Source organism: Triturus cristatus, chromosome 6 (assembly GCF_964204655.1).
Source record: "Triturus cristatus chromosome 6, aTriCri1.1, whole genome shotgun sequence".
Taxonomy (NCBI): Eukaryota; Metazoa; Chordata; class Amphibia; order Caudata; family Salamandridae; genus Triturus; species Triturus cristatus.
This window is the reverse complement of record NC_140589.1, coordinates 1,137,916,853-1,137,944,348: the sequence shown is the minus strand read 5'-3', so window position 1 is coordinate 1,137,944,348 and position 27,496 is coordinate 1,137,916,853. Positions and strand designations below refer to the sequence as shown.

Here is a 27,496-nt window from a genome sequence, read left to right as displayed (position 1 = left end):
CCCATAAACGATAACATTGTTGTACATTTTTTTAAATTTAATGAAAAGCACAGCCCAATTTTCAGTTTAAACCCGACTTTAATAAAAGCTAGTTTGTTTAGTACAAAATACCATCAAATACAGCACAACTCAGTAAAAAATGTCAACATATTTAGTTCAAAAACAGATAAGGGAGAAGTCCCAGCATCTGCATAGCAGTTTGTCTCCACAATTAACAGACACAGGCAGGATACATTTGCGGATGGCTGGCTAACATGTTATCATGTTCTACCACAGCATCCAACAAAGATCTGTTGGGACAGTACAGAACCAAAATCACAAGTATGAAGAAGGCATAGGTGAAACCGAGACAAACATGGCAGGTTAAATGTGATATCTTGGGTGGGAAACACCAACATTATAAATGAGGCAGCAAAATGGGTTAAAGCTTGGTTACATTTCCAGAAGATTCTCACCACCACCATCTGTAACAGTTCACTATTATTGAATAGGGAAGCCTCATGTAAGGTCTTGAGCAGTTTTACGAAGGATATAATACAGGTTGTGACAAGTAATCAGACCTGTACAAGCAATACCATTTTGCTAACACATCATCCCTATTAATCACCTGAACAAACCCCTAAACAAGTTCCTTTTTCACAAAAAAAGTATTAGTATCAGAGTTGCATAATAATATGTTTTGGTAAGAGTAACACTTATCTGCAAAGATTTTGAGGGGTAGTCCGGTTACAGTGAACTTGGAAAAGTCGTTGCAACGTATGGTTAAACTGCTTTTTCTCTAAACTTTAAATACTTGGATTATTATAGAAGATGACTCAAGTCGCTGCAGGAGAGGATGCTATTTTCGAAGGATCCGCCACACAAGGTGGAAGTAAATTCAGCAAGCATTAACATAGTGTGATTAAGTACTTTATTGAACACGGTGCAGGCCCAATATGTGCACACTGTGTCCGGAATTCAGAGATTGAGTGTACACTGGGAATGGATATACTGTAATGAATGAAAACCAGGACCATGCTTAAAATGCGTCCTTATAGAAGGTCCGGGAGGTGTGTGTTAAAGGATTTTTGCAAGAGAAATCAAATATGTATCTTTGCTGAATTTCTTTCCTGGTCCCTTGTGAATCATCGGTTACAAAAACCCCTGCTGATTGTGTGGCAGCGAAGATGGCGGAAAAAAGAATCAAGGAGGTGTGGAAACAAGAGATCAGAAACAAGAAAGAAACATATCACATCCACCAACTACAACAGAGGCAAGATCGTTTTTCTTTAACCCAACAGATTATTATATGAGACGTACACTGCCAGACCATCCCAGATGATCTTTACTTTTTAAACGTAACATCTTAACACAACAATAAATATGCTAATACTTTCTAAAGCACCAAGGCCACTAGTTTATGCCAACATAACTTTTATAGCTATATTTCCTAAACACTGAAGTGTCATTTTTATGCTTTTAGTGTTTTAGCGTAGGTAAACACCTCCCAAAATCCACTGAACTGTAACAACACTCCATACAAACAATAATGAATGCAGAAGCACGATTGATAACTTCCAAATGGCCATATTTTCTCCGAACATTTTGTTATACCCTCTCAAGACATTGTAAAGTATAGCGAGAGTGCCCGACAGAGGCTGCCGGGTCAGAGTAATGCCAGATTTTCACGCTAACTCTTTAAATTACCTTCTTAGAGATGTATTCTATGTTAATGTATGTTATGTTGCTACTTGGAAATTCTGGCATGGGTCTGATTCTACTTTCAGGACAAGGAGTGGACATCCTTTTCTTACTCTTGGTAAATAAAAAAAAAAAAAAAAAAAAGTATGATAACTAAATTGGCTTGCCATTAGAACCTTGTTTAGAATTTATCATCTGTTGTACCGGTTCCAGGGGAGGCGAGGTTCAGCAGCATTAAGATACTTTTTTGCCGATCTGTTCATGAGGAGCCCTTTAGTTGGCAAAGGAAAGGTTGATCCAAAACATTTGGTTACAGCATTTCAGTGTAGTAGAGGCGATCTATGTATTACACGGTCGCTGTACAGGAAGGAAAATAAAAGTAAGCTTTCCTACATGCTTCAAGTAGTACAGACGTGTAGGGGGTACTAGTGCCATGTTAAAGACTCAAAAGTTGCTTAGTTTAAAATAAAAAATTATTTGCTTAATAAGTCGACTGACACTCCTCATATAGACATATCTATAACTACAATGCCCTTTAAATAGATCTGTATGCTGGTGCCAAAGTGGTGGCTGTTATAGGTTTCTTTTCCAAGCTCTGCTTTCCACAATTTATTCGCAAAAAGTTATGTTACTTGGAAAATTATGCTCAGAGGTAATTTCTATGTATTCTCAGATACCAAGTAGGAATGAAGGCTGGCACATGGATCAGGTAATCACACAGCTGTGATCAAATTGTGAAAGTCACATAACTCTTAGCGTGTTCACACAACCATCAAAACAGAATAAGAATGCTAACATTTTTAGCATCATTATAGCAGTTGGACTGTTCCTGTGAGGAGCTGACAGTACTGATTTGCATAAGGTGGGCCTTTGTCTTGAGTGGCACAGTGGGTGAAAAACCAATGGGTTAGAAAGCTACCCACAGCAATTTTCGGTTATAGACTGGTGTAAGCATTTCTCCCTTCACCTTTTGTGTGGTTGATAAAGTGAACAACGGTATGCCCAGACGTAGGTCCCTTGCTCACTGTGCCAGAGGATCCAAGCTTTACCTCACTAACAAGGCTTTACAAGGCCTATACTGGTCTGGGGTTGCTTATGTTTCTTTCTGGAGGGGGCCTCATCTAGCAGTTTGAGATGGACGGTTCCCATAAGAAGCAGGGCTAGTGCTGATTTAGTTAAGGCGGGACTTTGTCTAGATGCTGCAACAGGTGCATTGATAATTCTACTCCATTTTAATGGCTTGGCAACAGAAAGTGTGAGATTGCTCCTATTTGGCCATGTGAACATCATTATGTTAAACATGTATTGCCCTGGAAGTCTGAGGGATGACACGAATACCAGAATTTTTAGGCACAGAACTTCCTCCACAAAAGAAAAAAAGTTGTGGTTTGTTGATGGCCGTACATTAAGGGTCTGTAGTAAATGGAACCAATGGGGAATGGTACAACAAATCAGAACACTTCTACAAATTGCTATTAAGTGGCCAAGAACACAGCCTAAAAGATGAAAGGATTTGGTTTAGGTATTTTTTTTTTATTTTCCTTTAAGTGGTCCATTTTTGATTTCAGGAAGGAGGCAATAAAGTTTACACAGGTTGCATTCTGAGCAGAAACTTAGCATGGTCAATTTGCGCTTAAAACAATACGAAAGGCATTAAGACTGTACTCTTTAAATATGGAAAAGCAATAAAACTTCAAGTGGCAAATGTTACTATTTGGAACAACCCAGTGTGAACTGGTTACAAACTTTCAAAAAAGGACACGGGTGATATAATCCTTATGTTAGGAGGCCTTCTCACTGAACGCAATTGCCTTTTTGTTGCTTAGGTACGTGTTTGCTGCACACTTCCTTTAGACGTTCTGATGGAATTTAAACCACAAAATACTCTCTCTCTCTCTGATCGATGAGAATCTTATTTGTCACATATTAAATTAAAACAGAAGTGGCACGATACAGCATGGAAAATAATTATGTTCTCTTTGAAGGTGAATACTGTTTACAAAAAACGGTCACCATTGTTTGTCGGTCTGTATTCCAATTTAATGAGGGGCTACTTTGAAAAAACACTTCCCTGGGGTCCTCATTTGGACAGATGTGTTAATGTCCAAAGCTGAATCTGGTGTGTAGGCGATCTGTTTATTGTTGGAGTGCTCAAAACACTCACTAGTTCAATACAATCAAACACTTAATCAATCCTAGATCCTTCAGTTCACCAAGATGAGTGCTATGGAAAGAATCATGTGCTGGATTTATGTGCATCTGTAAAGGATGAAATTCTTGACATGTCCTTCGAACTTCCGATTCTGCCTTAAGCGGTTGATAGTTGCCATATCGGGTATACTCTTAATGCTATTTAATTTGAAGAATTCATACGTACTAAACTTAATTGCACTAAGACAGATGAATATCAGATTGAAAGATAGAGGTTATTCAAATGAGGTATTACAACAAGCTAGAAAAGAGGCCAATTCTAAAGGCAGATTTACACTACTAATGTCCAGTGAAAGCATAACTAATGTTCAAACTGGTAACAGTGAATCAAAGATGCGTTTACTTACACGTTTTTGGCAGAGTCCCAAACTGAGGCGGATCACAATTACTGGCTTTAATTGGTGGATTCAGAATTTAAAAATAAAACATCTCCTTATCTCAGCATGTCTTTTTACAGAACTGAAAACCTTTGAAATAAGCCAATGAGAAGTGTTTGTAGGCCTTCTAAAAGGGATAATCTTACTTGGTTATATACTTATTGGTGTCATAAATATAGTGACTGTAGCCTATATGAACTGGCTTTTAATAAGTGAGACTTGCTTATGGACCCTAATGGTAAAATGCGTATGGTTAAATCATGTCTGAATTGTAAAAGTGTGCATCTTGCATGATATATTATTTATCTTATATATGTGGTCGGTTACAAGTAGGAGGCACTATTAGACAACTCTGCATATTTATGGAGTACATTTGGGCCCTCAAAAATATTATAATAAATATCTTACTACCCCACATTTTAAATAGCATCATAACTCTGATTATAGCTTGATCTAGTTCACAGGTATCTACACTCAAAGGCTTCATCCAAGAGAGTTAAAGTTAAGACAACTCAACACATAATCATTATGTAGCCAATGTTGGAACCCTACAGTTTAAAATCTGAAGGCGTATCTTATGTTGCGTAATTTTATCTTACGTTTGCGTAAATTGTTAAATTATTAGATAAGATTAGAAAGTTGCTTACCTAACTGCATTTGTAATTTGGGATACTAGTCAATACACACACACACTTTGTTTTCCACTTATTGCCACCAAACTCCTGTGGAGCAGAGCACGGTATCAGGTATGGAAACCCAACCATAAGCAAGTCTGCAAGTGTTATTAGACAAAACAGGTCAATAAGCTGCTAGTGTTGCTAACTTTTTTAACATTTGAATAAAAAAAAAGCGTTGGATATAAATCCTATGAGTATGGCGAAATTCTTGTGGAATATATACAAGAGATGAGGGCTGCATTATAAGTCTTCCAAGCAGGCTGATTCAAAAATAATCATGAATATGGCACTAAACTTACCCCTCATTCCAAACCTATAAATAATTCTCCTGAGCATACAAAAGAGCCCATCGGCCTAGAATCAGTGGGATTGGCTGCTCTATCTTCACGGATGCGGACACCCTCCAAGTAGCGTGCCAGCACCGGCAGGAAAAGTGCTGTAGATAGCCATAAAGCTGGGGTAAGAGTGTGGGTGAGAATCCAATTCACAAAATGGGCCTAGACTGAGCTTTTAAACATCAAAACAATTATGTAAACTGTCAAATGTGCAATATTTGATGTGAAAGGGCTGCTGGCCATATGAAGGAGGGTTTCAGATCAACAAGGAGCGAGCGGTTATAGAAACGCTCAGGTTACAGTAAAAGCCAGTAACAAAAGGGAGTTCCTCTAGCACACTACACAGCTATGCCTCAAGCTGAAGGCCAAGCCAATTTTAACAACCCAAATATTGTTTAACAAAACATTTTAACAAAAATGGTTAATTATCAATGCAAGTGGCAGGATGACAGTTAATTTAAATTTTATAAATTAAAATGGCAGTTTTCTGTAACTGGCAAAACGTATATGGAATTATAAAGGGAAAAAACTATACCCAACAGTTAAATAGAATATTCATAAAATTGCGACTGATACATCACTGGATTATACAAAATAGAAAACAGTTATACAATTAAAAATTATCATAAAGAGGAAAAAGACATTTGGGAAAATACATTTGCAAATGAAAAACAATTGCAAATGCCGGCAACTCCAAATAGAGGAAGTAACATGTTCTTTTCTTCAAGTCGGCTGAGGGTGCCCAGAATGTGTTACCAGTTGTCCAAGAAATCGAATCCTGTCTTCAAGAGAACATTGCTGGTATTTATCTACAAGAGCAAGGAGAGAAGACGACGCAAACTTTAATAAAATAAAATTCTCATAAATAAGACATGCATCAACGCAACTATCGTTACCCTGCACCCTTCACTTTGGAGCTAGATCCAAGATGTAAAAATCAGAGACTTTGAAAAATACAGACTTAATATTTTTCCCAGTATTGACCCAGTGATAGTAAACCAATTTAGAACTTTTTTTTACTAAATTAGTGTTTAATGAAAACTTTTTATTATATTTCTGCTGATTTGATGGAAGGCGTTTTGTATATTCGGAGACTTTTTTCTGTGCGGAAATTAGCAAATACGTAATTGCAAACCAGAAAAAGCATCTCAAATCTAGTGCTTCATTTATACGATCTTTATTTTTTCCTTTCTAGAAAGTTGTCCAGTTTTAATGTTTTTATTCACCAGGCCTTACGATTGCACCAAAAATGTGCATTTTGTGAATAAGTGCACACCATAAAGTGGTATTTTTGTCACTGTAGACTAAGATGATAGACTCTGCAGCACTAATGGCCATGCACCCTATCGCAGTATGTGTAATGCACCCTTTGCCCCAAGGCAATGGTCCCCACGTGTCTAGCTACACTGGTCACTATGCACCCCGCAGCAGCGACTGTCATGCAGCATTCACATACGGCACGTATTCCCATTTTCCCAAACAGACCTGTGGGTTTTAGATCTATTTACCCAACTGGTGCTCTTTATTTCATCGAGTCAAAGAAAGGTCATCAATTTTGACTACTATTAACTAATGGATTAAATAGTTGAGGCTGCTGTCTGAGACTCATGATTTTGTGTGCAATCACAATGAATTCCACCAATGTAAAAAGACCAGGACTATTTCAAAATTGCAGGTGCAAACCTTACTAGATGACAAATAGCTTATCAGAAGTATGGACTTCAGAAGGAAAGAATATGTTTCTTACATTTGGTAACACTCTTTTCAGGAGAGGATCAAACTAGAACAGATTCCCTGACCTAGGCATCAGACTGGATCCAGAAAATGTTCAGCAGTACTTTGGCGCCATCAGGAAGCGTCATGTTGCACTGTATCAATGCCATTCCACTCCAGAATGGACGTGCGGGACCTACATAAGTGCCACCCTGAGCCCTCAGACTTAGAGCCCCAAGAGCAAATTGAGTGTGACCAGTGTGCAAATTCCGAGACTTAGGATCTTCATAACGCCTACAGTCCAAACACAGAATGGGGAGGGGGGGGGGGGTCGTTTGGAAATCTGCAGATAGTCTTTCCTACAAAGAATGTTACAGAGGGTAACTTGTTCATCTGATAAGGACTTATAGTCGTTGATTTGTCACCTTTTGAAAAGATACAAACACAGTACCTATCTGGAGGCGGTGTATGGATGCAATCAAACCAGAAAGTCATGCAGGAACAAGCTGGCAAAATGTCCCTCTTGGTGAACCAAACTGTCCAGGCACTAATGCTTCTTGAACGTATGGAGGGAAGCCCACGTAGCCAACAGGCAGATGTCTAGGACAGGGACTCTATGTGCTAAAGCAGCAGTAATTGCTTTGGCCCTGGTACAATGGGCATGCAGTCCTTCCGGAAGATGATTTTTGGCAAGTGCGTAGCAGATCATGATCCAGAGGGAGAAGGTCCTCTTTGCATCTCCCTGCCTTTTTTTTGCTCCAGAGAACCCCACAAAGTGTGGATCGAACATCTGGTGTTCCCTGGTACGATAAGTGTAAAAGCGGAGTGCTCTTTTGGAATCCAAGCGATAGATCCTTTCCTCCTCCTTCGATGGGTGTGTGGAGTATAGAATACTGGCAGGGTGATCGTTTGACTGACTTGGAATGGTGTCGTAACTTTTGGTAAAAATGATGCTTCTGTCCACAGAGCCAGCTTGGCTGGGAAGAAGGTAGTGTAAGGTGGATTGACACAAAGAACTTGAAGCTCATTCACTCGCCGTGCTGAGAAGGCGGCGACAAGGAACACAGTCTTAATTGTAAGGATCCGTCAAAGGAATCCTGTAAAGGGCTCGAATGGTGCGCAGATGTGTCAAGACCAGACTGAGGTCCTATTGGAGCATCACATAGTGAGAAAGGGGAAATGTATGTTGCAACCAATTCAAAAGTCGCATCACAACTGGTGACTTTAAGCATAGTTAAGCATAATTGATCTGGCAACCATAAGAGGGCTAATAGATAACCCTTAACTGTGCCCAAAGCAAAGCCTTGCCAGGCAAGAGACAAAACAAACAACAGAATGTCAGATAACTTGACTTGGAGGGAATTAATCTGGTGTGTGTTGCACCAGGAATGCCTCGCTGTCAATAGGACATCAACAACATCCGGAGGAAGTTCGAAGGTGTTCCGCTGCCGATACTCAATCTCCAAGCATGAAAGTGGACACTGCGAAGACCCGGGTGGAAACCCTGCCCTGTTGCTGCGACAGCAGGTCCTCCTGGAGGGGAAGCCTGATTGGACAACAGATGCTCAAGCCTAGCAGTTCTGGATACCATAATCTGTGTGCCCAATCTGGATTCACAGGATAACCTTGGCCCAAGTTGCCCTGATCTACTTGAAAACTTGGGGCAGGAGTGGTATCAGCGGAAAGGCAAACAGGAGTCCTGAATTCCACTCTAGGAAGAACATGTCTCAGAGCGAGAGACGCTTTGGAAACTCCATTGTGCAGAAGCGATGACATGGCACATTCTCAGCAGTGGGAAGTAAATCAAGCCAAGGTTCTCCCCATGCTCGGACGAGAACTCGCACCACCTCCGGATGCAACGGCCACTCGTGATCTGCTAGGGGTCAAGGTGTGAGTTAGTCTGCCATGGCATTCAAAAAGCCTGCCAGATGGTTCACCACCAGAAAGATCCCTTGGTAGTCCAGCAATGTTCAGAGGAGCTAGCCTCCAAGGACAGGGTCAGTGATCCCACTCCGTCCACCCTGTGAGGTGGTGGCGGTGTTGTCAGTCAGCACCTGTACTAGCCTCCCCTTGATGGATGGAAGGAAGGTTTCGATGCCAAACAGATGGTCATCAGCTCCAGGAGGTTCATATGGAGCCAGGACTTCTCTGTGCACCTCAACCCAGAAGTGATGCTTGGGTCACCACTGTCAGCTCTGGGTTGGAAAGGGAAAGATGCCTGCAGTTGACCAAACTGTGGTGCAGTAACAACCACTGCTGATCTTTTGCAGTCTCTTCTAAAATCTCAACATGGTCAGGGAGGTCCCTTTGATGTTGGGCCCTTTCATGTCCTATAGAATAGCCCACATATGCCACCAGGAGTACTTTGCCAGCAGGATGCAAGAGGCCATCAGCCCCAGTGGCTTCAGAGACAACCTCACTGAAATCAAGGACAGAGGCTGAAAGATCAGGATCAAATGTCCAGGACTCTCTTTCCCTGGGTAAAGAGACAAAACCGAACCGAGTCCGGAATGGCTTTGATAAAAGGGAGCATCTGAGAAGGAGTCAGGTGTGACATCAGCACAATGACAGTGAACCCCATAGATGACAGAAGGCTTGCCGTAGCCCAGAAGTGGCCTGGGGTGAGCCCGCCTTCAACAGCCAGTCATCGAGGTAGGGGAAGACTGGCATCACTGTCCTCCATTGGTGTGCAGATGCCACCGCCATCACTTTTGAGAACACCCTAGGGTCGCTAGTGAAACCAAAGGGGAATACAGCGAACTGGAAATGCTCCTGTCCCACCACTAACGGGAGAAAGAGCATATGGGCAAACAGCAGGGCGGTAATATGAAACTAGATGTCTTGCAGGTCCAGAGACATCATCCAGTCTCTAGAGTCGAGGGCAGACAAGACCTGGGCCAGGGGGAGCATCTTGAACTTTTCCTTTTGGAGGAAGGTGTTGAGATGGCGTAGTTCTAATATAGGCCAGCAGCCTCAGTCCTTGTTGAGCACCAGAAGGTAGTGGAAGTAACAATCACCTCCTACTTCCGGCACTCTCTCAACAGCCCTTTTGGACAAAAGAGCTTGTGCTGCATGACACAAAATGGAAAGATAGCCCTTTTTCAGTCACTGGGTAGATAGCAGAGGGGCAGCGGGGTATAGAGAAAGGTTAAGGCTTATCTCCCTGTGAACGATCTGTAGGACCCACCTGCCTGATGTGGCCAGCCAACCCAGTAATAATCAGTGAAATCTGTTTCCCACCGGGTGGCTGTGTTCCTGTAAGGGCACGCTGAATAGGTATATAGGTTTGATAGATGGAGCTGCAGGGGGATGGGTACACTGAGGACCTGGGGCGCTGGGCACCACCACCTTGACAGCGAAACTTCTGGGCTCCCTGTGGAGGCTGGTGATTCAGGGCACCTCCACCAAAGCTACAAAGCAGTGGTTGAACTGGTATGGTTGGTGCAGTGGGGCAGAAAGGCCCAGAGAGTGTGCGGTAGCCCTGCTCCTTTAAAATTGCTCTAGAGCAGAATCAGTCTTGTCCACAAACAGGCGAGTCTCATCAAAGGGCATGCCCATCTGGGAGGACTGGGCATCACCTGAGAATCCGGTAGATCACAGATAGCTAAGGTGGCAAATGGCAACACTGGTGCCGAGGGCCCTCCCAATCCAGATTGGTGCAGGAAAACATCTTTTTTCCAAACATCTCTGCTTGCTTTGGTTTCCAGTTAGTGGGAGTGGTAGGGAAAGTGTTGAGGTTAGAGCTGCTTGTGGAGGCTTGCACCACTAGACCGTCAGGGGAAAGGTGCCTCGAGAGAAAAGAATGGCCGCCTGTAGCGGTTCAATGACGCATGGATATCTATCTGTTGATGGACTGGAGGGTCAAACAGGGTTTGGCCCATGGTGTAAACAAAGTATCTGTCAGAGCCTCATTAAATGGTAGGAGAGACTCAGAAGATGTTTGCCCCAATTGGAGAACTTCTGTTAAAACATTGGTATTACCCTCCAAGGCGGGGAACTGGAGATCAAGTAATTCAGCTGCCCTACGCAAAACTATGGCACAGGAAGTGGATTCCTCTGTGGCCAGGCCATTGGTGAGAGCAGGTCCATTTCTGGGGATTTATTGAGATCACTAATCTGTAGGAAATCATTGTACAAATTATTATCCTGGTAGGGTTTTGCGAGCTCATCATCTGGGTCATAGTCATGGTCAGAGTCTGTACGAAAAAGGGAATGCAATGTGTCTGTTCTCCAGGTTGAGGCGGTAATTTAGGAGTAAGAGTCGTGCCTCGGTTGGTATCGTGCTTTGGTTGGTATCGGGTGAGACTTTGCTTGACGTCAGACTGGTGTCGATTTGGTGTTGGAGGAAACTATCTGGAGCCCCTCCTCCGGCGTCTATGGAGTTGGCATTGGTGTCAAAGTCCCTGGGGCCAGCACATGTGTATCTAGAGATGATTGTAACATAGAAATGTTTTGTGGGGGATGTGCAGTAGACGGCACTTGCACTTACGCTGGATCAGGTTTTATACCCCCCATCAGAAAAGGCATGGGCAAAGAATTCCAAGCTTTTTTGTGGAATTCACATTTGTCAGCATTCAGAGTTAAGTCTGCTTCGTTCAGAAAACATCATACTTGCATGACAGCCTAGTCATGCTCTTTCTGTGTGGCTGCAAAAGCCAATATGTCATCACTATAGTTAAATGCATTTACTACAGGCTGTATGACAAGTAAATAACGTCAAGGAAAGGTTCTGTAGCAGAAGATACACCAATACTTAATTACTTATAGCGAAACAGACCAACACACGTAGAAAAGGTTATAACTTATTTGGATTTTTCTTCAAGCTCCGATTGTTGATACTCTATATTTAGGTCAAGTCAAGAGAAGAACTTTGCAGCATTCAATTGAGTTATCAGGATTGGAATGTCTCTCTCACTGAATTGCCTTGTTTGACCCGACACATGTCAACCCATTTGCATTCAGCTCCATCACGGTCTCTTTTAGGCACTACTACAATGGGAGAAACCCATGGTTTTGGGCCAATGGAGTGTTAAAAGCGTTTGTTTAAGCAACAAATTAAGTTTCTTTTCAACAGCTTCTTGCAAGTGAAACACAATCCGGCTGTGCCTTTGAGCACTAGGAAGAACATCATCATTTATATGTATGCGTACTTTCATTGTTTTGAGTTTTAGTAACCATGAAATAATTGAAGGAAGGAAAATGCTACTTACCACAGTATGCATCTGTTCTTGGCATGTAGAGCTATAGAATCTCATGCTATGCATAGATCGCCATCTAGTGTTGGGTCCGGATGTTTGCACGTTATTTTTATTTGAAGAAGTCTTTCCAGTCACAAGGTAGGTAGAGGGTGATGATGGAGTTAGTAGGAGTAGTAAAGAGAGATGTACATGTATATTGTATCTAATTAAGATAGTACTGCAACAGGTATAGGTTCCCGGGGAGGCAGGTGGGCACTTGAGATTCTACAGCTCTACATGCCAAGAACAGATGCATACTGTGGTAAGTAGCATTTTCAGTTCGAGGAATGTGAGCTGTAGATCACATGCTAGGCATAGACTACAAATAGCAGTTATTTCCCAAAGTGAAGGCTAACCTGAAGCTGTCTGAAATAGTGTATGTACGTAGAACTGCCTGGCCCACACTATCTTGTTGTCTAGCAAACACATCTCTGTAATAGTGTTTTGTAAAGGTGTGTGGTGTAGACCATGTTGCAGCTTTGCAGATGTCATCTATGGGTATATTTCCTAAAAATGCCATAGAGGCTCCTAGTTTGCAAGTGGAATGCGCTCTAGGGGGAATTTTTAATGCGTCTTTAGCTTTAATGTAGCATATTTGATTGCACTTAACTATCCACCTTGCAATACCCAATTTTGATATTGGATTGCCTCTATGTGGTGGAGCAAAAGCAACAAAAAGTTGCTTTGTTTTCCTGAAAGGTTTTGTTTTTTCAGTGGAGTATAGTAATGCTCTTTTTACGTCTAATGTGTGAAGAGCCCGTTCTGCCACCGAATCTGGTTGAGGGATGAACACAGGCAACTCAACAGATTGGTTGATATGAAGAGCAGAAATGACTTTAGGTAAAAATTTGGGGTTGGTCCTAAGAACCACTTTGTTTTGGTGTATTTGCAAAAATGGCTCTTGTATGGTTAGTGCTATGAGGAAGGCTATCTTCAAGTGAGAAATTGTAGATCACATTTGTGCAATGGCTCAAAAGGTGGACCCATGAGTCTTGTAAGAACGAATGTGAGATTCCACACTGGAGCAGGCGGAAGTCTGGGGGGAATTATTCTTTTAAGTCCTTCCATAAATGCTTTAATAGCAGGTACTCTAAAAAGAGACAAATGCGGTCTGTTGTGCAGATATGCAGCTAGATGTAAGTGTATGAATGTGTATGTTAAATTGAAACGCTGTATATTTAAATAGATAACAAATGATGTTTTGGATTGAAGCGTCAAATGGATTGATTTGATTGTTGTTACAGTAAATTACAAACTGCTTCCACTTTGCTGCATATCATGCTCTTGTGGTAGGGCGCCTAGCTTCCTTGATAATATTCAAGCAGTCTGGTGGAAGATTAAGATAGCCAAACTCTAAGATTTCAGGTGCCAGATCTCAAGGTTGAGATGACTGGGATTTGGATGTCTTATTTATCCATGGCTCTGAGTGAGAAGATTGGGAGTGAGATGCAGTTTTTGGTGAAGAACTACAGATAACTCCAACAAGGTTGTGAACCAGGGTTGACGGGCCCATGTTGGGGCAACTAGGATTAGTGTCAGAGACTGCTGTCTGAACTTCCGAACCACTAAGGGAATGAGTGGGAGAGGCGGAAAAGCATAAGCAAATATCCCTGACCAGTTAATCCATAGTGCATTCCCTTTGGACAATGGGTGTGGATACCTGGATGCAAAGTTTGGGCATTTTGCGTTTAGGTGGGTGGCGAACAGATGTATCTCTGGAAAGCAACATATTTGGAAGAATTGGAGGAGAACCTGAGGGTGGAGTTCCCATTCGTGGATCTGTTGTCGTTGACGACTTAGCAGATCTGCAATTTGGTTGTTTATTCCTGGAAGGTGTTCTGCAAGGAGATATATTATGTGAGGTATGGCCAATCTCCAGATGCTCTGGGCTAGCTGGGAGAGCTGGAGAGAGTCCGTCGACCCCCTGTTTTTTTATGTAGTACACTGCTGTCATGTTGTCTGTACAAATTAGGACAGCTTTGCCTACTAGGTGAAGTTGAAATGCTTTCAATTTCAATGCTAGAAAAATTGCTTGTACTTCTAAATGGTTTATGTGAAGTTGTTTTTGTTGCAGAGTCCACATACCCCAAATGGTATGTTTCTGAAGATGAGCTCCCCAACCAGTGAGGGATGTGTCTGCTGTTAGCACTATCTGTGGAATCGGGTCGAGGAATGGCCGCCCCTTGGAAAGGTTTTGTATGTTCCACCACTGCAGAGAGTGATGGGTGCGGTCATCCACCAACACTAGATCTGATAACGGACCTTGAGCCTGGTTCCACTAACGTGCAAAGCATTCCTGTAAGGGACGCATTTGGAGTCTTGCGTAAGGAACGATTAAAATGCAAGACGCCATCATTCCTAGCAATTACATGAACACTCGATCTGGTAATGAGTGTTGAGGCTGAAACTGAGATATTAGAGTCTGTATGTTGGGGATTCTGACTGGATTGGAACACACTAGAGCTCTCGGAGTGTTTATTGTGGCTCCTAGATATACATGTGTGTTGGACGGTTGGAGATGAGATCTTGTGAGGCTTATAGTGAACCCAAGGTGGTGAAACAGTTAGACTGTTTTTCAAGTGTGGCGTAGGCAGCTTTGCTGCAAGTTGGCTTTTATTAGCCAATCGTCTAGGTACGGGAAGACGTGAATGTGCTGTCTTCTTAGATGAGCTGCGACTACTGCCAGGCATTTGGTGAAGACCCTGGGTGCTGTAGTTACTCAGAATGGGAGAGCTTTGAATTGATAATGTTGGCAGTCCACCACAAACCTGAGATATTTTCGGTGAGCAGGGTGAATGGGAATATGGAAGTAGGCATCCTTTAAGTCCAGAGTGGGCAGAAAGTCACCTTGCTGAAGGAGTGGGAGCACCTGTTGGAGTGTTACCATGTGAAAGTGTTCTGACTGAATGTACAGATTTAGTTTTCTGAGGTCTAGTATAGGTCTGAGAGAGCCGTCCATTTTGGGAATTAAAAAGTACAGGGAGTATACCTCGATCCGCTGGTATTGTGATGGGACTGGTTCTATAGCGTGTTTTTCCAAGAGAGAGAGAACCTCTTGCTTTAGAAGGTTAAGATACTCTGGTGACATTGCATGTGATGTTGGAAGTATATTTGGGGGAGTGTCTGTAAGCTCCAGGCAGTAACCATATTGGATAATTTGTAGTACCCACTTGTCTGAGGTGATTGAATACCAGACAGGTAGAAATTGAGAGAGACGTCCCCCGACAGGGGTGGAATGATTGGGGGATAGCGGAAGGAAGTCACTGTTTGTTTGTGGGGAAAGTGCATGTGGAGTTACCTCTGCTTCTTCCCTTACCATTATTTTGTCTAAAACCTCCTCTGAAATAACCTCTTGAAGACGGGGATTGGTTGTTGCCCTTGTAAGAGGAGGAGGGATTTTCGTTGGATATGGTTTTGGAACCACCTCTGTAAAAGGAGTGGCGAAAGGAACCCCTAGTAGCTGGTAATGTAAAGCCCCCATGGACTTTGCGACCCGAGTGTCCTTTTTCATCTTTTCCAGCAAGGTATCGACGGCTGGGCCAACAAGATGCTCCTTGTCGAATGGTTGGTTAAGGATGGAGGTTTGCACCTCTGGATTGAAGACTGATATTCTCAACCAAGCATGCCTGCGTAAGAGTACACTGCACAAGCTGCTGTGTCTTCTGCGTGTAAGGCATACCTAATGGATGTATTGGTGATAAGTTTTCCTTCTTAGATAAGGTCATTAGCCTTAGATTTGTATTCATCAGGTAAATATTGTATGAGTTTTTCTAACTCATCGTAATGAGCCCTATCATAACGAGCCAACAGAGCTTGAGGGTTGGCAATGCGCCAATTGTTTGCTGCCTGTGAAGCCACTCTTGCCGGAGGCATCAATAAGCTTATACTCATCAGGAGGAGGAGCCTCACCTGTGGTTTGTGAGTTAGCTCTCTTGCGAGCGTTGGAGACTACAAGAGAGTCTAAGGGCAGCTGGCCTCTAATGTAAACAGGGTCGGTGGGTGCGGGTTTATATTTTTTGGCCACCCTAGGTGTAATTATTCTAGCCCTTACAGGGTCTTTAAATACTTCTTCACTGTGTTTTAGCATGTCTTTGAGCATTGGTAAAGTATGAGTAACTCTTTGGGAAGAAGTAAGCGTTTCAAAGAGAAAATCCTCTTCCAAAGGCTCTTTATGGAGCACTACTCCTTGATATTGAGCAGCCCTGTTAAGGAGCTCAATGTACCCAATGTTGTCATCAGGTGGGGAGGGTCTGGAGGGATACAAATCAGGGTCATTGTCTATATTTGGGTCAGTATGAATCATCCCAAGGATTAGTGTGCTGTGGCCTATTCTGATCCTCATCCCCATCCTCTTTATCCTGTGGGTCAGGTGAAAGTGGTGGTGAATTTGATGGTGAGATAAGCAAAGTGGGATCAGTGGGAGAAAGAGGTAGAATGTAGGAGGCAGAAGGGTTAGTAACCACACTTTTCCTTTTTAGAGGAATGTGGTAGTCCTCTGTAAGTTTATCTTCTTTTTTTTGGAAGTGTGTCATGAATCTGTCCTATTTCAGAGTTGATCACAAGTTTTTTCTGCTTCCGATCCGAAGGCGGGGCATCGGCCAAGGTTCTTTAGATGGAGTGTCTTTCTCCTTAGTTGCCGGTTTCGGCGTCCAAGGTTTCGGCTCCGAGCCTTTCGGTGTCGAAGGTGGAATCTTTGGCAACGGTGGTATTGTGACCGACACATGTTTGGACTTGGGTTCCGGCGCTGAAGGTGTTGATTCGGAGCCAGCGTGGGGTTGGCTCTAGCCGGAGGGCTTCTCTTTTTGTTTCGGAGCCGGGCCCGAGGATGGGGCGTCGAAAACTTTTTGCCGGTGCAGACCTTGTCCCGAAGGCAGAGGAGGGACCGGAGCCTTTGTCTTTGGTTTTTGAGGGGGCAAAGGGGTATCTTTACTCACGGTATGCTGACCCGGAGTAACCTGCTCCTCTTCTTTCATGTCGGAGTCGGCTTCGGACACGGAGATATGATGTTCTTCTTCCTTGGCTCCTTGGGCTTGATGTTCTGTGTCGGAATCTTCGCCGAAGATGTCCAGTGCAGAGCCGCTCTGGTGTTGCATTTCGTGGCGTCGAGCCCGAAGGTCTCGAAGTGTCTTTTTCTATCGAAACGATGGACACGCGTCACAGTCTTTCTTGTCGTGTTCTGGGGACAAGCAGAGGTTGCACACTTTGTGCAAGTCGATGCGTAGAAATTTAGCACAACACCCAGGACAGAACTTGAGGGGAGTCCGTTCCATCGACTGCCAGTGCGGTCGGCGAGGGTAGGCCCGACGGCCCACCACGAGTTTTCCCATCAAAGGTTTTCAGAGGCGAGACGATACGCATCGAATGGGGGACAGCGATCGATAACAAAACCGTCGAGGGTAGTGGATTGCACCCTGAAGGGGTCTGAAAAGGGTGCCGAACCGGAGCGTAGCAATACACATCCGAACCCGATGGCGGAAAAAAACAATCTAAGGATGGAGTCGATGCCCATGGCCACGATCACCGAAAGGAGGATTCATCTACCTTGTGACTGGAAGGAATTCTTCTAACAGAAACAAAAGGCAAACATCCCGACCCAACACTAGATGGCGATCTATGCATAGCATGTGATCTACATCTCACATGCTTCGAACATTGACTTACACTTTCATGATGAGCATTCACATTGTAGTTCACTGATATCAGTCCCATATCAGCAGCTGTATTGAAACTCCGTAAACAGGCACTTGAAGCTGTTCCATGAAGTACACAAATGGGTTCTTGTACCACAGTGCTCTTCTGTTTCATCGTGGCTACAAACTAACCTTGACTTTTTAAGGGCATTGGGGCAGCCCATGTGTATACTTTAGTCCTTGACTTCGTAAGATGTGATAACATAGATCATTCTTGATAGTTTTCCTCAGGCATGATATTTATCGATGCACTTATGTCAATTATGAATGGTATTGAACGCTCTTATCTTTGGAGTAATCTTTGGACAATGTTTGGGTTCTTTTTCATGTCGATTTAACTTCACTTTGAGTTTTTCCTCACATTCAACTAGTCCCACATGTGCATGCCTTTCTGGAGCAAACATTCACCTTGCATAAATGTCATTGTCACTTTCACTTGAAACTGATACTGAGGAACTCTTTGTCCATGATTTAGATGACAATCGACTTTGTTTGGTGTTGTTTTGCCCCAGTTGATGTGATCGCTTGACTTCTGGGAGCTTACCAAACGTTGCCGAGGTATTGTTCGGTCAGCCATTTTGTCTTCATGCTGTGACGCACTTACATTTCTCTTTGCCTTGCAATTCGTCACAAACTGGTTAACTTTACTACACACAATGCCTATCTGTCCAATGGTGGGACATTTATCTTCGTGTGGAAACGACAGTCCACATAGGTAACGCATTTTCTTCTTCTTCTTTAGAGACATCGCCTCGTGTTCTTTGGGTTCGTACTTTCGCTTATTTTTCAAGCTCATTACTGATGCACTTTCAGTGCCTCCGGCCTCCATATCAGTCACTTGACAATCAGAACGCTCTTCAACGTGAACAGCCTGGAGGACTTGTTCTAAGTTCAGAGCTTCCTTCAGCATTCGTCTCCGAAAGGAATCTGAAAGACATCCATTGATTACTCTCAGGCGGGTAGCTGCCTCATCATTACATTCATTGAATTGACAGTGCTATACCAGAACATCCAGTCTCTCAACAAACTGATCAATTTTTTCACCTAGTCTCTGGCGCGCTTGACTGAATATGTATCCTTGATAATCCACATTTTTCACTGGATTATACTCGACATTAAAGGCTGTTTTGATTGGATTGTATGTCACTTCACCTTTTTGTGGTATCTTGCTCATGGCTTCCTTCACCAGCCATGTTCCTCAGATACTTTATAATCTTATATTCTTTTATTTATCGCATCTATGAAATCTTCAAAAGTCTCTATCCAGGCAGTCCATCTACGGCCAACATTGTGGTATTTGGCGGTATCAAATGCTGATGGTGGTTTTAAGAAAGCGGCAACTGAAAATACATTTGTGGACAGTAGTGGTCTCTCAAGTGCTTCGTGTGAAACTCGATAAGGCAGAGCTTCTTAGCGCCTTGTGGCGTGCTGGCTTAGGAATCAACCTTAAGGCCCTTTGGAGCTTGGATCTTGCCCTGGCTGTCCATTGGAACTCTTTATTTGATGGCGGTCTAAGGAGTTGTTCTGAGCCCCTACCCGGCAGCTTTACAGCCAGCCGCTTCGTTCAGGGACAACTCTGCTAGCACAACCAGACTCTCTTTCTGGGGCCGCTCTGCAGCACGCTGTGCTAAAATTACTATCTACTCTCTTTAGTCACTTTGGTAAGTAGACATCTCTTGTAAAAAACTAGTCCATGAAAGCGCATAACGTAATTATTTTTGTGCTTAAATGTTTCTTTATAAACACCTGATTAATCTCGGCTTCATAGCACATGAATTTCAGTTTGACTTGTACTGAACAATTGCTGTGCGTGGCTTTCGTAAACTGGTTGTATCTGCCCCTTAGTGTTCTTGCTCGGTATAGCGTATGGCATTAATTTGCGTAATGACGCAGTACCTTTTATTTACGCCCATTTCATTCAGTTCCTGGCCACGACAAGCGTTTTTACACAGGCTGGAGTTGCGCTGAGACTCCACCGGTGCTAGCGCCGATTCTGCCCTTCGACTGGGGCACACATGGCACACACAATCAGTTTGCTGGACCACAGCAAACTCTCTGGAAGATCGCTTTCAGAGTCCCAGCTACGTGTCCCTGGTCTTGTCGCCATTTGTAGTGTCCTAGCAGCCCAGGTACTTGTCAACAGCCACACCTTACACAGAGAGTAGTTTTACACATCTTTGTTCCGTGACGTGTATGTCAGAACTCAACATTCAAAGCTTGCCTTCAATTCATCCCTCCAACGCTTACATCACAGGCCTACGGTGTACAGTGGGATCCAAAAGAGTTCCAGTGTTCTTTTAATTTACGAGATACTACACCATCCAGCATTCGAAACACTTTATGGGGAAGGAGATAGTAGGTTTGCAAAGTAATAAAGTAATCTTGGGAGCATCACCATCTTGGACAGAACTGTGATAGGGAGCGATTTCCAATATGCGATTTGGGGACGGAGGGCACGGAGAGCCATTATCAAGTTGTCCTCAAGGAGATCAGGAGTAGAGTGGTGTTAGATCAGTTATTCTTAGGGTGGTCCTCCCCCAAACATTTAGCTTTTTGCCTCCAAGTTTTGATAAATCTTTGGACACTGAGCACTTTCCCACTATTGACCAGTTCTTAAGTGCATGTGCTTCTTCCCTAAACAAATGTATAATTGGTGTATACCTGATTGGCATATTTAATTTACCTTCAAGTCCCTTGTAAAGTGGTATACCATATACCAAGGGCCTGCAAGTTATATGCTACTATTGGGCCTGCAGCACTGAATCTACCTCCCATGCAAGTAAGCCTTCAAACCTGTCTTAGGCCTACCACTGCAGGACCTGTGTGTGCAGTTCACTGCCACTTCGACCTGGCATTTAACACTTCTTGCCAAACCTTAAACTTCCCTTTTACTAAACATAAGTCAACCCTAAGGGAGGTCCCAGGTAGCCCCAAGGGCAGGGTGGGTGCTCTGTAAGTAAAAGGTAGGACATGTACTTTTATGTTTGGCAAGCCTGGTTGTGACAAACTGTGTTTTTCAGTACTGTGAGGCCTACTCATCACATCAGTTAACATAAGGAATTTTGTTACACACTTTTAAGTGATCATTCCTGATTAGAAAGGAGGCACTACTTCATGTTTGATATTTTTGGAAAGGTAATGATGAATCCTCATTACTGGGGAAGTTGGATTTGACATTACTGTTTTAGAAATGCCACTTTTAGAAAGTGGACATTTCTCTGCACTTAGTGTTCTGTGCGCTGTGCAGCCTGTCTCCAATACATTTCTGAGGAAGGTGACAAACACACTTTGTGCCTTCCCTTCAGAAAGCCGCAAACACAGGAAGGATAAATGTGTCGGAGTACCCCTCTATATACATTTGCATTCTGATGGCTTTGCTTAGGCAGGATGGAAGGGATGGGTTAACGCTTCACTGAATAGGTAGTGCCCTGTCCCCACACAAAGGGCTGATTTACCCCCCCCCATAGATAGCCTGGCAGACCGGGCTGGATTGAAAGGAAGACCTGTGTACTTCAAGGAGCTGCTCTGAAGTCACCCCCACATCAAAGGCACTTTTGGGTAGAAGCATGGGTCTCTGACCCCCTAAAATCAGACACTACTAGACTTGTAACTAAAGCTCTGCCAGAAAAACTGCTTTGCTGCCTATAGGACTCAACTGGACTGCTGATCTAGAAGGTTTGCTTGTTGCCCTGCTGCTCTCTGACGTTGCTGAAGGAGGGCTGGGCCCTGCCTTAACTCCAATTGTGCTCCAAGGGCTTGTTGGCTAGCCTCCTGTTGGACACTCAGGGATATAAAAGTCTCTACCACTGCTCCTGTGCCTGGCGCACTGAAATTAGCCCGGATACTTGCAACAAGGACTTCGACACAACTCCTGTCTGCGTGTGGCAAAACCGGTGCATCGACCTGGCTGCAGGAGAAAAAGTGGCGCATAGCAACCGGCTCTTTTCTCCAGGATTGCGCATCAGACAGCCTATTGTCGACGCATCTCCTTGACTGATTGGAGAAACCTGGTGCATCGCTAGACACTTCTCGACTCCGGCATCCGTCTATGGAACCAACGCATCGTCATCATCACGTGGAGAAAATCAACATCGACGTATCTCACAACACATATCGCTGTTGCGACCAAGAAAGATACTTTGTTCACCGGGACCTGCATGGGTCCTGTAGCCGGCCGGCGCACTTTCAGGATCGGCTCAAACTTGCATACTTGGTGGACCTGCAGCAGATCTACTTGAATGGTGGAATCTCTGACCCCGACCGCTCGCAAACATCGGCGACCGCCCAATATAGAAAATCGTGCTAAGGGATGCCAAATCTCGCTCCCCAGCTAGCATATTCTGGAAACTCGCAGGAGAAAAATTCACAGCAGGCAGACTGGCATAATTTTGCCAGAACTCCACGTTCAAGAGCAACACGAGTGCCCAAAATTCCACTGGCGGAACGAAACATTCCGCCAGCCCCTATTTTATGCCGCCTAAATTACAGCATGATTTAGTTAACTCTGACACATAATTTGATCCTAAATTGCTGCATTATCTTAGTGGCTCTGCTTATGAGTTGAACTTTCTTTTGTATTTGGCAACAAGGTAATTTAATCTGGATACCTCTGCGGCCAAGGATTACTACGATGCATTATATCAGAGGTGTGATTCAAGCTTTCAGGAAACTGGCAACAGTGACTGAAATCAGTACAGATCGTAGGAGTGGCAAACATTGGTCACAAACTTCGTGCTGTTTGGTGATGCCATGATTGCTACCTTGGCTCACAGTTTGAATACACAATAACTAATCTGAATTCGACAAAATGCCTTCGGGCCACATGTCTAATACTCTGAGCCATCTAAAGAAAGAGAACACTTCTTCAAACTTAAACAAGCCATTTGTACTGGCATTTTTACGTTTCTATTTGTAAATACAAAGAAAAAATATTTTTCCATCTGTATTTATCTGCAAAAATCCATTTAAATTGAAAACTGGGAGCCTTATTTATAAATTACAAGCAGATGCAGTATTTAAGGTGCTGAAGACTGAGGAAATACTTTTAGCGAGATGGACGGAATTGCCAACTAGACTAATTTTTCGGAGGCAAGTTAGTTGTAACGAACTGGGACAGGTGACCACCCTTTACCTTGAGTGCATGGAAATAACAAGTAAGTGAGGTGCCCTGGTGGCATCAGATAATAATGAAGGAATTTGGAAAGTCCTGATTTTTCTTATGCTAGGTCTGAGACCACAGGGCATTTCTGACAACTCTTTTTAGACGATCTCACCAGGACTGAGATAGTTTATACACACACTGCACCCTTGTTAGTGTGTGTTTACCATGCAGAGACCACGTTACCAGTTGTGCCATCCTCCTCCCATGATACTGAAGTGCAGGCTGTGGTCCTTCCTTGTCTCTGGACATCAGCTCCAGACGAGGTAGGCCTGATACTGTCTGCAGAACCATTTAAGATAAAGTTGAAGCCAGGTGTACAATTGCCCCGTGTAAAACAGTATCCACTGTCCAAAGAATCAAAAGAAGGTATTAGAAGGAAAATACAATGACTGAAGGACCAGGGAGTCCTGTATTTTGTCCATAACCATGTAACACTGCACTTTATCTTGTGAAAAAAGCTTCAGGTAATACTTAATGCTATAGTATTAGCAGAGTACACCACAGTGCCAGACCCATCTGTGATAATGACATGCCAATGTTTTTTGTGGTGGATCTTAAGAATGTAAAAAAATTACAGTTTGTGCATCAGGAATTTCTGTATTTGGGCCAAGTGTTGTCTGCAGAAGGCAAAAGGATAGCAGGGTCCAGAATACAAAGTATACGTGATCAACCTAAGCCCAAGAGAGTAAAAAACAGGCAACAAATTCTAGGTCTTTGTAATTTTGTTTGCCAGCGTGTATTTGATTATGCTACCATCATAAAATCACTAATATAGGCAATGAAACAAGCTAAAACTGATAATACAGACATACAGTGGACTGATGACAGTGTAAATGCATTTCAGACAACGAAAGAAGCAATTGCTTCAGCCCCAGTGCAAGCAAATCCAGACCACACAAAGATTTTTTCTGTTCTCTGCTGTCAAAGGATTCCATGATATCAAAAATACCTGATGGGTCATAAACCTGTCGCCTATTTTAGTGGACAGTTAGATCAAGTAATGAAAGGTCACTTTCGTTGCGAGCGCTTGCGGCAGCAGCATTTGCTGTAGAAATGAGTAGTACTATTACGGCAGGATGCCCAGTAACGCTGTACGTTGAGCACTCTCCATTCGCCGTAGAAAAGTAAAAGTACACCGACTACTCAAAGAGCGACAAGTTATGAAGTAATACTGTCAAACCCTTCTATCTGCATTGAGAGAGTACACCCAGTCAATCCTGCAACTTTCCTAATGCACCCGCTAGAGCCCACTGATCATGCCTGTAGTGTAACATTGGAGGAGGACTGTCACCTGGCACATGAGTATCCCTTGTCTGCTGGCCGACAATTGTTTATTGAGGGTTCCTCATGGCCAGACCAGGAGAAAGGCAAAAGGTGCAGCTGTTGTTGAGGCTATTGGTACATCTACTGATTATACCTTACACACATTGCACCTCTTACCCATGCCATCTCAAGACTCAGCTCAAGTGGCTGAGTTGAAAGCATTGCTAAAGGCCCTACAGGCTTGTCAGGATCAGCCAGTAACAAATTTCATAGATTCAGCATATGTAGCTTCCACAGTTCACTCAGGACTGAAGAGATGGGAATGATGAGGATTATTCAAATCTGATGGGACACTAGCAGCACACCAACATTAGCTGACTTTATTGCTGCATTGAAAATACCATATCAAGTAGCAGTGGGTAAGTGCCAGACACATACTAAAGGAACATACTTGGTGTTTAAGGGAAATGAAGCTGCTGATACAGTAGCATAAGAAGCTAGTTTATATGGAATGAAAAAATGCAGTATGCACACTTTAAATGCAGGTGATTAAGTTGAAATCAAACACTATTCGAATATTTTTACAGAGGCATTATTAGACATTCAAAATGCAGCACCACAACATGAGGAAGCTCTCTGGAAATCGGGGGTGGGGGGGTGGGTGACTGGATTTCCAGATCTCCTTTATAGATCAGTAACTTCAGGTAAAGTTATAACGCCCCGGTCCCTACTTATAACAGCCCTTCGACAATTTAATTTAGAAACACGCAATTGTAAAAGAGTAATGATGGAATAAAGCTGGTTTATCCTTAATCTAGGACTATGAGCTGTGTTCCTTTTGGGACCTGGTCAGGTGGGGTAGGGGTCTAAGAGAAGAACCAACTAATTTTGTACCTCCTAATTTGTGGGTCTCGCATTATGCATCTCAGTTTGCATCTACGGATGCATATGAGGGGAGTTGTATACCAATCATTCCCTCTAACATGGACATAACTCCTTTGGTCTTTGATTTAAATGAGGTGCATGAGGTACTGAAATCTATCCCCAGAGGCAGAGCACCAGGTTTAGATACGGTTCCAGCTGACCTGTTTATGCACGACAAAGAACTCTGGGCACCTTACATTTTATGCCTAGCCAACTGCATATCAAATGGTTCACCCATACCCAACACCTGGAAGGGCGCCCAGATTATCCCAATTTTCAAAAAGGGAGAGCGCTCTGATCCAGGTAATTATAGGCCCATAAGCCTGATCGATTGTATACAGAAGGTGGTAGCTAGGCTTGTCTTACTAAGAATCCAAGGGTGGATAGAGGGGGAGGAAATTCTATCACCACTTCAGGCAGGGTTTCGCAGCCACACAAGTACCATTGACCAGGTATTTAGGTTTTTACTAATATATTGGCGGGTGGTTCAGTTGGGAGATGGTATGCTATTTGCAGCCTTTGTTGATCTTAAATCAGCTTTTGATTTAGTCCCTCGAGCAAAAATGTGGTCAGTTTTTAAAGATCAAGGGATGCCTATTGACATTTTATTTTTTTTAATTAAATTACATGAGGATAATTTTGCTCAAGTAAGATGGAATCAATCAGGTAGTGTCACTGATAAATTTCCAATTGCTAGGGGAGTTCGCCAAGGGTGCGTTTTAGCCCCGACCCTTTTTTCTTTATACATCAACAGAGTGATCAACTATTTTAAGGAAACGCCGACTGATGCTCCAAAGCTGGACGGTAAGCTGATTCCTCTGTTGATGTTTGCAGACGACACTTTATTAATTTCCAAGACACAGCAGGGCCTACAAAAAGCTATAGATGTGTTTCAAATCTTCTGTAAAGACCATGGGCTTATCGTGAATGTCACTAAAACGAAATTTATGGTCTTGCATAAGACCAAACACGTCAGAGGGACCGTGCTGATGAATGGAATAAAATTAGAGCAGACCAGGGTCTTCTCATACTTGGGTATAACTCTTGCATCGAAGTTAGAATGGAAACCGCATATAGATCAGGTGACAATAAAAAGCATGCACAGTTAACTGGTGCACTAATAAAAGAATTATACTTGTCTCATACTAAACCTATGATCCCAGCGCTTAAAATATACGAAGCTAAGATAGGTTTGGCAAGTCTCTATGGGGCAGAACTGTGGGGATATAGTAATCTTACCCAACTGACTAGGGCTCAAATTAAGTTCTTGCGACTAATCACTGGCCTCCCGACATCAACTCCTTTAATTCCCCTGTATTACGACCTGGGGGTTTAGCGCCTTGAGGATATTGCACGATACAGACCAGTGGCTTATTGGAGAAGGCTTTGGGTTACCCCTAAACTCTCTGAATACGCCCGTGCTTTTCTGGATGTCAGGGGGTTTGACAAGGGGAATAAGATTTTATGGATGAGGGAGATCAGGTTACTCTACTCTGCTATGGGCCTAGCAAGTTTATGGGAGGAGCCCACAGTACACACTTTTCCCCCCAGGAAAACCTTAAAAGACTTGTATTGGCGGGTGGTTTCAGAAAGAAGATTTGGATCAAGTATTGGTCCGTCCTTAACTTCGGACTTTTTGGCACTCAAGGACAAGCCCTTGTTTGAAAATTACTGGGACTGTATCACCGTTGTGGAGGACAGAAAGCGATCTCACCAATTTAGGGTGGGCACCCTTCCAATTAATTCTTTTGTCGCAAAATGGCGAAAAGACGTAAACCCCGATTGTCCTTTTTGCCCAGCTCATCGGGAAAACATTGCGCATATTTTATTTATCTGCCCGGAGTATAAAACACCAAGACGGGTTTGGCTTAAACCAATCTGTCTTTTACTGGGTTTTCGGACAGGGGTGGAGGCGCTGCGGTGTCTTAAGACAAATACATCTCAACCTGTGATTATTGCTGTTGCAAAATTTCTCCACTGGATCTGGATTATTTGTGCATATAAATTACGCCTCATTTGATTATTTGGTAATTTTTAACATTTCTATGGGTTTTAAAAAATGAGATCTATTTATTTATAATTCCCGCTGCTATGTATGTTATATTTGCAGTCTACGTTGTAACTTTGGTCCCCTCCCTTGCCTTCTGTACCCCTCTTTTTATAATTGTTTATAATTATGTGTCTTTTATGATGAGAATCGAAATAAAGACTTGAAATTGAATTGACTA

General features: G+C 43.1%; 1 protein-coding gene across 2 annotated transcripts in view; it reads right to left on the bottom strand.

Annotated features, from left to right (window-relative positions):
* Positions 1-58: 58 nt before the first annotated feature.
* The window catches only part of C6H1orf198 (chromosome 6 C1orf198 homolog), a 123,332-nt gene continuing 95,894 nt past the window's right edge, over positions 59-27,496 (bottom strand). For both annotated transcript variants that reach the window (XM_085612051.1, XM_085612053.1), the window contains exon 4: positions 59-6,089. In XM_085612051.1, coding sequence (XP_085468177.1) covers positions 6,033-6,089 — 57 coding nt within the window. In that variant the 3' untranslated portion in view covers positions 59-6,032. The remainder of the gene's footprint in view (positions 6,090-27,496) is intronic.